At 40.8% G+C, this 12,226-nt stretch overlaps 1 protein-coding gene across 3 annotated transcripts in view; it reads right to left on the bottom strand.

Moving 5' to 3' along the window:
- The window catches only part of wdpcp (WD repeat containing planar cell polarity effector), an 88,608-nt gene that overhangs the window by 19,040 nt on the left and 57,342 nt on the right, over window positions 1-12,226 (bottom strand). For all 3 annotated transcript variants that reach the window (XM_080869437.1, XM_080869435.1, XM_080869436.1), the window contains exons 11-13: window positions 8,722-8,910; window positions 8,117-8,240; window positions 6,967-7,030 (exon numbers count right to left, since the gene is read on the bottom strand). In XM_080869437.1, coding sequence (XP_080725563.1) covers window positions 6,967-7,030; window positions 8,117-8,240; window positions 8,722-8,910 — 377 coding nt within the window. The remainder of the gene's footprint in view (window positions 1-6,966; window positions 7,031-8,116; window positions 8,241-8,721; window positions 8,911-12,226) is intronic.

Raw genomic sequence — 12,226 nt, 5'->3', positions numbered from 1 at the left:
GAACAGATTGGGTAATTATAGTGCGGTGCCTGCCCTCTGTGGCGAAGAGTTAGGAGGAAATGTGAAAATGGCCGACAACAAAATGGCCTCAAAAGAGCCTAAATCGGCTCCCAGGACTGAGGTGGCCAATTGAGCCCCTGTGAACGAGGAGACATGGCCCCTCAATTAGATATGAGTGAGGCTTCTTAATTGATAACAAACAGAGCAGCACAAGATTAAACAGACGAGGAGGGAGAGGAGGCAGTACAGTGAAATGATGGAGAGGCGCGTGAGTGACAGAGCACAAGGGAAGGGAGAGGGTGAACAAGACGCAAAAAGACGAAAGGGAAGCAAAACTCACAACAACAAGGAGAGAGAAAGAGAGAGCGGGATGACAGACAGAACAGAACAATATGAACATTTGATGTTGGGGCGCTTTATTCCAGCTTAGCCCCTCATAATGCTGTCTGAATCTGAGGAAAGAGACCCAGTGAAAGACGAGTGAACAAATGCGAAACGATAGAGAGACAACTGAGAGCTGGAAAGAGAGAGAAAGGGAGAGAGGAGTATCAACCCGACTAAGAAGGGATAACAATAATACTGCATATAAAACCATCAGATATTACACCTCTTATTCCCCAACGCTCAAACGCGACACTAATCTTATTTATATAAGAGCTTTAGGGGTTGCAGCGAGCCAGCTAACCGCACCGATAAAGAGGGGCGTTTTAGTGGGCCATATTTGGGGAGTAGAGGGGAGGGAGGTGGTGGATGCTAAGAGCCCGATATTGCCTGATATTTGGGTTACCTCCAAATAAATGAGGGATTAGGTTAACTGGCACACAGCAGCGCTTACAGCACATTAACTGACGGGCTCGTGTCTGTATGTTTGCAGTGTGACGTGTTGGCTTTGGACTCAGGATCGATGAGAATGAGCATACACAAAGTGCACTGCACTTTTTTAGGCGAGCATGTGTGCACAAAAGCTTATTATGGAGCGATAACAGCATATAAACTCAGTGCCCTATGGATGTGTGGCCGTTTGCAGAGACTGCAAAATAATTCAGATAATAATAATCAGATATTTGTAGATTTTTAATTCTTCTGTAATTTTCAGTGCATTTTTAGTGCCTTTCCTTATTGCCTCAAACTTTACAGTTTATTCTTATAAATCAATGCCTATTTGTGACATCAAACTAACAACCAAATATGAATGTATTCTTATTTGTTGCCCACCTTTTTCAACTTTTAATAAAAGCAAATCAAGTGGGTGGACATGGACAACACATCACTTAAAAAGCAATGGGTTATTGGTATATTTACAGTACACACATATTCCACTCATACATTCAAATTGCAGCGTTACACGTAAAGGTCAGTTTGATCATGTGGTTTATTTCTTGTAATGCCTGGCATTTGATAGCTCTGTGAATTCCAGTGATGCACCTGTGAGCCCGGAGTCAAAATGATGATGGTCACTTATACACGTCTGAAATCTCAACATGCAGGGATTAGTGAATGAGTACGGGCACAGCTTTTGCTCTTTGATTCATGGGGGTGGCATTAAATCCTGATGATTACCTCTGAAGCAGACACACTGGAAAATATCTACCTGGACCTAGTCGGCTATCCCTGGTGATAAACACACACAAATAGCTGTGAGTCCTACAAGTTCTAACTAAATAATAAACTAAATTTTGAGCTCACGTGGCTGCTGAAATGTTTAAGGACACAGTTATCATTTAACGGCTGCCAACGAATATTCAGTTAAATAGTAAGAAGAAGCCTGGACAAAATTCCACCCACCCAATTCTACCAAAGATCGTCCAGTCGCGACATATTTAAAGATGTTAAATATGCAAAAATGAAACAGAGAGAACAATGACAGAGGCTCACATACAAACTATGATACATAAGTATTCATAGTGCAGTGTGACTGCTAATCCTGAAGATCAGTAAAGTTTAATTACAACTTTCCTATCAGACTGGTGATTAGTAACCACATTTTCTGAAAGAGACCTGAAAAACATACTATATCTACTTTTCTCTAGGTGTCACGCACTTCCTAATTCCTTCAGCCACCTATCGAAGGTTGGATGTGTCTCAGACTTCCAGGACTGCAGCAGAATTTTTCTTGCTAACAGTGGTAATAATGAAATGGCCTGAGCCTCACAATGATCATTCCCACTGCTTAAATCATCAAGCCTGAACACTGCTGCAAAAGCGGAAAGGAAAAATAGAGTTTGGTGAAAAATTCAAATAGGTGACCCCAAAAAGTCTGCACACAGAATAAACCGATAGGATAGGCTTCCTTGCTCTGTTGATATAGATATACTATCGAGTTACTATGATGGTTTTCCAAGCATTTTTCCTACACTTCATCAGTAATCTCAGTAACAGTTCTACTTGCCAATCTGCAGAGACTTTGTTTGTTTTTTATTACAACATATTAATTGGTTGTCGAATGGTTGTGATCAGATAGCCACACAACATCCATCCATTCACTAATGTGACCAGACTGGAAAAGCATTGGCACTTTTCTAGTCTCACTTACCTCTCAAAGCAGTTTATGCTACTAATCACACATTCATACAGTGCTGTATTCTCCACTGCTCATCCACAACCGGCTTAGAATCACCACTCATCCAAACATACATGTCTCTGGAGGAAAAAATGCACAAACGCTATACACTGCCTGGAATCAAACCAGGAACCTTTTTGCTATGAGGTGATAGTTTATTGTGTGAGCCTATGCACAGTCAAAACTTACACCTTCAGCACACCAAACTCAATATTACCAAACAGCACATTTGCCAAGGTGCTGAAGAGGAAGAGATTTCCTTTCAGTTTTCAAACAGATCTACATGTAAATTGTTTTTTGGAAATCTTATCAATGATGTGAAAAGATGCCTTTTCACCTTTTACTTTTTAACCAAATTAGTTTTTGCTGGGTGGTGCAAACACATGCACACAAAAACATATTAACAACCTGACATAAAGTTTAATCCTCTGTACATGAGCGTATCCGTTTCACATTTGTTTTCTGACACATCTGCTATCCAGGAGTCTTGTGTTTGACTTCTATCTGATAGGCCTTAAGGACTTTAATTGTGCTAATTGCTTATCTAAGCAACAACAATGAGCTTACTGCCAAAGATGTGCTATTCCTCCTCCACCTACAGCACTGCCAAGCCTGGCATCAGATAGGAGAGGAAGATAGAGGGTGAACCGAAAACATGCAGCTCGCCTTACTGCTTGTGTATCTAACAAGAAAAAGTACAAGCCCTCACTGGGGAACAAAAGAGCCGGCATCAGATTTCGGCTATCACACAATTTGATTTAATTAACAAGCTACATCAAGAGCCAAAAAAAAACCCAGGAAGAGAAGAAGAAGAAAAAGGGGAGGTGGTGGAGGGAAAGAAAACTTGACTTGGCTGACGAATGACCTAATTGGTTACATTATCGACTCATTATCAAAGGCTAATTAGGGAGCTACTAAACAGCATCAATTATTTTTAAAAAATGCAAACGACTCAGTAACCCCCACTACCAACTCTTCATACACCCCACCAACCTCCACCACCACCACCAATTCCTCCTCCCCCTCAATTTAACCCGACACAAGTGTTTCATTTTAACAAAAGGTTTCTTCTTTTGGGGAAAAAAGGCTTGGAGGGCCTCTATTGTTAGCTGGGAAACAATGGGGCAAGAGGGGACGGGGGTCTGATGATAGAGGGGGTGTATCATGCTGAGCATTTCTAGAAGAGGTGAGCATGTTATCTGTGTGCATGTGTGTGCTCTTTACCAAGTCGACGGTGCGTTATTGAGTTCTATGGGCGAGTTTGGTAGTTAAAAAGAGTTTGGCGAAGGTGGGGGTTGCCCTCATTAACCTCCTCCACCTCGACTCGATCAGCAAACCAGCGGGTTAAAGCAACAACACAACCTAATTAGACAGAAGGACAGAGCGAGGGGTGAAATGTCAACGTCCTCCTTCTCTCTCTCTTCTCTCTTTCGCTCTTTGTGCACAATGAGGTGCTGCTCTCTTGGTCGCTGAGGCAAAAAAGTGCTTGAAAAAGGTTGTTGTGACTGAGCCTGAACTTTGTTACAGATCCAGCATGACAAGGACTTGCAATTATCTGTTAAATTTGGTGAGAATTCCCATAATGGGCCACCACAAAGGGATCCGCAGATGCTTAGTAATTCGGTCTCTGAAATTTGTTTGTAAAAGAAAAAGAAAAAAGGAGAGTAAAATAGGGCAGTCAAATGATGTTCAAGAGCTCAGAAAGATGTCACCTGTCCATAGAAACAGCTCTCTCACATACATCACTTTTATATTTACATATATATGTTAGAGATGCATTTATCTCCATGCGTAGATTTTTTACATTTACTTTTCTCAAACAAGAAGTGAGTGACCTGGCTCCACAACCATACCCATGAAATCTCGCCCAGTCCCGAGAGCCAGTGGACACAACGGTGCCGGATAAAAATCACACCAGCTTCACACAATCTGGCTTCAAGGTCACGTTCTGTTTGCTGCTGTGATCCAAATCCTCTCTGTGAGGGAAATCGCTTTTTTTTTTTTTAAGAAAAAAGAAAAAGCCTCATTTTACCAGTTAGTAATACACTAATCACAATTTCGTGATTTAACTAGATCTTCTTGTCTGTTTAGGGGCAACATTACTCAAAAAAGGTGTGTGGACTTTTACCTGAGATGAAGCTTATTTAGGAAGGCTTCTCTATCACTGTCAGAGCCACATTGTTTATTGTGTCCCATATCTTTTCAAATACATGACAAATTATAGTCGCTAAAAATGGGAGCTATAATCTTGATGTTTTTAAGAAAATATGGCAGACAAAGAAGAATTTAGAGCAATGACAGAGGTATGTTTTACAATCATGTTTTGCAATCACATTAGTGCTTCTGACTAAAGATACAAGTTATCATGTCTGCATCGAATCATTTAAAAAAAAAAGATGACAGAAGAAGATTGTGAAAGTACATGAAGCTATATGGAAAATATGGCAGAGGCTTTCTGGACTGATTTTCTTGACCTCTACTTTGCTGACAGTACAGGCCGCCTTCCGCTCGGGCTGATTTGTCCTGTAACTGACTCCACCCATCGAAGCTAGTTCATACCCTTCACTGAAATGTATTATGATTGCAGCTTTCTCTCCCCTCTCACTCATCTGGACACAGTTTCATCTCCCCCTTCCATCATTTTTGTGTTACATTTATCATTTAGTTTTCCATCTACACCACAGCCTCCTCCCCTCCCCTCTCTGCCCCCCTCTTTCCTTTGCACTCTTTCAAGGTTCACAGGCTCGACTCCACCTTTTCAATTCGGCTTCCCAGCAGCACTACTTAGTGGGGAGGGAATTGGAACCAGTGCTATCAGTGTGATTGAGGGACCAAGAGGAGTGTGTGTATGTGTGTAAGAGGGTCTGTATTAATGTCTGGGGTGTTGGTGAAGCATGGAGCAAAAGGGGCCCCATGAAAAAGGGGGTCAAACACATAGGAGCATTTCAGCGTGGAGTGGAAGAAAGAACGAGTTAGAGCGAAGATGAGAGGAGAGGAAAAGGCTGAGCTGAGGCCGTGGAGGTTGTGAAAAGATAGAGGCCCATACTGAGATCACACCTGCTCTCTGACACGCAACACACACACACTTGTATGGGTTACAAGTCATGTGCAAATGAAAGTAACAAGGGTGCAACAGTGAATGAGCAATTATAATAGGTTTTATACCAGTGGAAGAGCTGCAGAGAAGCTCCCTATAGCGCATGAGTCAACATCTAACCCTCAGGAGTCCATCTAGAGCAGATACACCAAACATGTTTTATTTCACTAACATAATCTAGAGTAAACATGTTAAGAAGACCTGATGAAAAGGTTCATGTACACAGATTCCAGATTTTTTTAAGAGAAAAAAGGCATAAAGGTAAGCTTAAACAAACAGTTATCAGAGCTCACAACTTTTTTACTGTAATATTATAAGTGATTATGAGAAAGAATTTCCAAATATTCACTGGTATCCGTTCATCTATTTTTATGAGTTGGGTTCCTTGCACTTTAACACTTTCTTCAACAGACAAAAAAGAAAAGATTCAGAGTTTTCATCATTCAAACCTGACTGCTGAAAATGAATACATTATAAAAGGTGCCCAAGAAAGACAAGACTTAGTATAAAGTATAACAATAGTCTACAGACATGTGTCATACTTAATGTCATAAAGCAGGTATTTCGAAACAAATACAGGTATTGATGAATGAAGAAAAATGGCGGTAAGCATGTTACACGTCATGACAGATTCAGTCCATGCAGTGGTAATTTGGACTAAAATTGCAAGAAAGGGATCTTTTAAACATGTGTGGTACATGCTATGCCATTCTATTTTCACTGGCATATTTTAAATATCATTTAATTTAAAAGCCAATGGCATATAAATTTGAAATTTATACTCTAGCTCAAAGGTTTCTAAATTTCAGAGATATTATATGTGTACCGTAGTTTGTTAATCCCTGTTAGCCAGAAGCTTGTGGTTCAGATTCTGCTAAACACTCAATTTCACACAGTTCTTTCTACTTTTGGTTCTGCATGATGTCAGACAGGAGGGATATCCTTATATGGTCGTCTCAGATGCACAGCTTTGACTGTAAGCAACCCACTTGTTGGGTAAATAGTCTGTTTGTGAGCAGCATTCACTTTAAAGTAAGTTGGCTTGACAGGAAGATGGTCTCAAAAGAGCTATATAACTGATCAGCAGCACCAAATCCCATAAATATGGATGATTTTAAACCTTGAATCATTGGCTATTTTCATTAGTTCATTTGTTAAATTAGTTGATAATTAATGTCCATGGAATTACATATTTTATTTAAGAAAAAAAAAGGCTTCCTCGTGGATTCTGTTTTGATGTCAACAACCCTTTTTGTGACTCTTTTCCCCCTCAAGAAAGCACATAAAAGGAAATTTTCTTTCTACTCACCATGAATAAATCTCTGGCTTCTAAATCTACAGCGAGGAGGAAGGCCTTCTCGAAACACTGGTGCCTGCAGAGAAAAAAGGAGACAGTGAAAAAGAAAGACAACACCCTGAACATGAAAGCAAAACAATCATCAATCTAAAAATACATGCTTTGAATGAAAATGCATAGTTAAATAAGTCTAAGGTACATTTACGTGCTTGCTTTGGTCTGCATGTAGACACACGCCTCAATACAGACATGCACATGCACCTCTGCATTCAACACTGTCAATAATTGAACTGAGAATAGCGAGCTCTTTTCCTATTATCCAGAATTAAAGCTGGGAGAGAGAGCTGTATCTCCCAGTACAAAACACCTCAACTTTCCCCGGCTACAGCCGACATGAAACAAACAAACACAAGCAGAGAGAGGAGGTGCGGGAAGGAGGGGGGGCGGGGGGCGCCTTCCTTCATTTGATGTTGATGGAGAGAAAAAGAATGCAGGTAGGTGATAAGAGAGGAGAGGACGAGGGATGCCAAACAACGCTCCAGCTCGGCTACAGAGGAGGAAAAAGAAAGAGAGGGAGAGGGAGCGGGGGGTAATTGCGGGATGGAGAGCAGTGAGCAGCAGTGTGTGGGAACAACAGGGTCTATTTCAGTCAAACAGGCGTTTCAAAAGGCTCTCATGGCAGAAGGGAAAATGAAACAACAGTCTAAACAGGTGCATGCGTGCTGCTTTGCCTTATGAATGACTCAAAGCTGCATCAGTATGTGTGTGCAATGAAATTCAAAAGCTATTTCTGTTTTAGAATTTTTAATAGCAATAAAGAGAAGGAAATAAGCAGTGTTAAATTGTTTCTGAAAGAGGTTTTTGGATATTATTTCTTATTCTGATTCTCCACCCTGTGCTGATAAACTGCACTAAATGTTCCAGTAATCCCTTGAAAATAGTCTGTGCATGTATTTGTCTGTGCAAAGTCTTCAGAGATCTGGAACCTGATTGAGGAATGTACTCTTAATGCTTTTACTTTTTAGATGTCTACATTTTTTTTTATTTCAGGAGAGCTATACAAAACACAGTCCTTGACCCCTTGAGGACATGCACAAAGTAAATTTCTCCCTCAGTCCATTTAATTAAGACCACAGCAACAGCACAGAGTGAGTGGTGTTACCTGAGGAGGTGGTGAAAAAAGCGCCGGGCGTACTTGCTGATTGGCTCCCTGTACTCCAGTATTACTGTATCAGAGAGAGGCACAGGTGGGGCATAAAACACACCCAGAGCTGCTTCTAGCTGGGCTACAGACAGATCAGAAACACACACAAAATTAGGAAATGCATGTGATGTTTGCATGGAAATTAGCTAAGAATGTTTAAGGATGTGTGTGTTTCTAAAGCTAACAATGTAAAATTTGTTGCTCTTCTGCACAAAAATGAGATTTTTATACTTTTTTATTTTATAAGAGACAGTGCCAAATCAAAGGCTCACTGACTAAAAGCCAACTAAAAGCAAAAGTTAACAACTAAATGAAAGGAAACTAAGATTTGAAAGAAAAACATCCAAAATATATCAAATATATCAAATATATCTAAGCATTCATAAGGTTTAGTCCATGGAGGTGCTAAATACAGCAAAATGTAGACGAAATGAAAGGTAAATAAAAAATAAAAATCTTCAAGCACTGAAAGTCGACAGGTTAGGTTAGACTCATGAAATTTGAAAAGCAGCGATTTCGATTTGATAAGCATCACCAGGAAATGTAAAACCAATCAAAGCCACCTTCTCTCTCTGGGTTCAGCTCCATCCTCAGCAGGTGGTTAGTGACTGAGCTCAGGCCTTGGTACATCTCATCCCCCATGGTGCTCCAGTCCATGGCCTCTAGTATGCCCAGTGCCTCTCTGACTTGACCACAACGTAGCCTCTGCTGCAGCAGCTCCCCTGGACCCATCTGTCCCCCCGTGAGAGCTCCTGTCATATTGAGGAAAGGTTTGTAAGAAATAATAATAATGTGGTTAAGAAAAGACGAAGAAAAGATTTTTATGAAATAATCCAGTTTTGATCTAGATGGGCATTGAATTAAGGGAAAACCCAGCAGACACAATAGGTTTCACATACATGGTTTGAGCCTAGTCCCATACTAAAACAAAAATTCAGACAAAACTACCACTGAAAAAAGATTTAAACTCTAGGGCAAAGATTTATGCATATCTGGGAAACTGAGGTTTAATCAGGTGCTGCTACATAGCACACAATTGATTCTCCAAGTCTCTCGGAGAATCAATTGGAAAGGAAGATGTTTTTTTCAAAAGATTTTCCTCATTTGGCGTTATGGTGATGGTGTCTAACAAAATGGTACAAAATGTCCTGTAGGTCATTGTGAAGACCACACTAAATGATTCACATCATTTTCAGCAACTCCTTTATGCCCTAATGGATCCTGGGAAATAGAAGATAGATGTGTTTTATTGCATTCATTCAGAACAACTTTTAAGGATCTGCATTAAGAAACCAACAGAAATAGGAATAATTTATTCAGTATTTCTATCTTTTGCTTCATTTTTATACCTTTTTGTTTCGTTTCTATATTTATATTTTTTCTAAGATTTTGATGATAGAGCAGTATGTGATTATTGATCTTTTCCTTTCCATCTATACCCTTAACAGTTTATCCAATTTAGGGTAGCGCGGGTGCTGGAGGCCTATCCCAGCTCATGAATACCAGTCCACCACAGTATTGAATGATACAGTATATTTTCATCTTTCTGTGCTACAAAGAGGGAAAATTCTCTTTAGGCTTTAACAGTTGGTGTGATAATGATTCTGTGACCGTGCAGAATAACCTGGAGGAGTTACTTAAGTTAAGTGAGTGTCCAGTGGATCAGTTCTGACTCTGAGGCAGCACTAGATTTGTTAGACCAGCATTGACTCGTCAATCAATTAGAGAGGAAGTGTGTTCAAGCCTTCATGTGTACTTTGTGTCCATCAGTTTCTGTGTGCAAATGCAAAATAAAAGCAAGCTTCTCATCCTTTAACACTGAGCAGAGTGCATGTTAGCATATGTTCAAATAACTTGCCTACATGTTATTGAAATATTTAGCTCTTTAACAGAATGGAAACCTTTTCAGGGTGTAACCAGCCTCTTATGGGGTGTGTCTGTGTGCTACTGCAAACGATATTGTAACATAGAGTGACCTTTACCCTAAGATCATTTGAGGACTGCTCTGATGGACTGTACCTTCTGATCAGTGATGACTGACTGTGCTTTTGTTTGTGCAGACAAGGAACATGTTGAATAATGGAAGAATGGCATTTTGTACCCTTAACCGCAGCAGAGGTGTCTCACTCTGTTTCTTAAAGTTCAAAGCACATATACAGGTGAAGGTGTTGAATGCCAGGGGTAATTATGCTCTATTGTCACTTAATCACGAAGGTACATAATGCAGCAGATGGAGGACTCCCTGGCTCATTCTGATTTGCGTGAGACGAGTTGGTACAGGACCATGTTCTGACAGTAGTTTCACCTCACTTCTGAACTAGCCTTTTTCACATGCATGCAACATTTAACACTCTGCTGTATATGTATTAAAGTGTATATATTTACCAAAATTTCTGGACATGGCTAGTGGCATAATAGGTGATCACTGACAGCAGTACTGTCAATGGGCCATGCTGCAGGCAGGCAAGAAAAACTCACTACTGATTCTAGTCTAATTAGTATCTGTAGGGCGGGGGGGTGGTATGAGCAATTAAAATGACAAGCTGGCAATTAGCAAACCACCAAATCCCCTAAAGAGTGGGCTAATGTGGCTAATACATCAGCTAAGTTGCTTGTGTGTGATTTTTGGGTAGGGTTGCCAACCGTCCCTTAAAAAACGGAATCGTCCCGTATTTAGAAACAAAAGTTCACGTCCCGTATTGAGCTAATAAGGGACGCACTTTGTCCCGTAATACAGTGAGAATCAAAAGTAGTCTATAACTTTTAATGGAATTAACACTTTGTTTGAAAACATAATTCCCAGCCCCTCTCCTGCTTTGTGACCAATGAGCTGACAGCACACTTATGACAATTCGAGTATGACAAGTCAGATTATCGCTTATCTCATTGGTCGAGGAAAGGTCGCTTACGAAGAAAATACCGGCCAACAGGGAAACAAACGCCGACACTGCGGTGCAAGTCTCGGACGGCACACTGTGCCTCCATAAAATGAAGGTTATAACAGAAAATCTGTCGCGCTCTCTCTGTCTTTCACTCACACAGACACACCACCACCATCAACTTTGCTAAATTGCTAATGAAAAACATTGATCAGGCAGCTGTGATTGAGCAGCATGTAAATCCAACTGTTTTCACGGTTGTTGTGGTCGTGATAATTTTGTGAGGCCACATCGAAAAGGCTCGGATGAGCTTTCCAAAGTTCTACAAGTTGTGCCTCCATCGCTTGTGTCCAGATCACACGCTGCACAGCCGTGCTGCTCCGTCTTTTTCACCGACGTTTACGTGTTTGTGCGTGAGCAGTGTGAGCGCCTGTGGTGACACCCTCACGAGCGATTGATGATCGGGAGCTGGTCGTGAGGTGTTAACCGCTTCTCGTTACCCCACGTATACTACACGATGCACGATGAAGGCCAAAATCGGGCCGATCACCAAATCGGTCGCACGACTCAAAAATCGGCTCAAAATGGGCCAAAAATCGCACAGTGTGAGCCCAGCATTAGAGCAGCAATGTTTGTTCGCTCAGAGAAAGAAAAAAAAGGCTGCAAAAGTACAGGGAGGAATGGGAAAAGGAAAACACCTGGCTGGAAAAGTGCACTATAAAGCGCACTGCACTGTGTGCTGGCGCACTTTTTCCATAGGCATGCTTCTAATGGTGGGCACATGAAGAACACGAGGGGCGTGAAAGCTCGGGGAACCCTTAACCAATTTCTTGTCCACCAGGCATGGCAGGTATGTAAACACTGGTTTGTTTTTTTAAACCCTCTGGTTAAGGTTAATATGGGCATGTGCGGTGAATATCAGCGCTATGTGGCCAGAAGTGTAATAATATAATTTATTTTGTGTAATAAACGACTGCAAGGATAGATGATTACAACAAATTGATGACTAATACATAAAAGTAATACATAGATGAATAATGATGATGAGTTAAGATGCGTAATCATGGGAACAAGCGGGTTTACAAACAGGAGCAGCTGATTAGCATTAGAAAAGCTGAAATAATACCTCAACTGAAGCCAATTGTACTAAATGCACTATATGTGCACTGTTACAAGAATATTTTTGTTC

This window comes from Rhamphochromis sp. 'chilingali', assembly GCF_963969265.1.
Source record: "Rhamphochromis sp. 'chilingali' genome assembly, chromosome: 20".
Taxonomy (NCBI): Eukaryota; Metazoa; Chordata; class Actinopteri; order Cichliformes; family Cichlidae; genus Rhamphochromis; species Rhamphochromis sp. 'chilingali'.
Note: the sequence above shows the minus strand (reverse complement) of the source record. Positions and strands in the feature narration are given on the sequence as shown.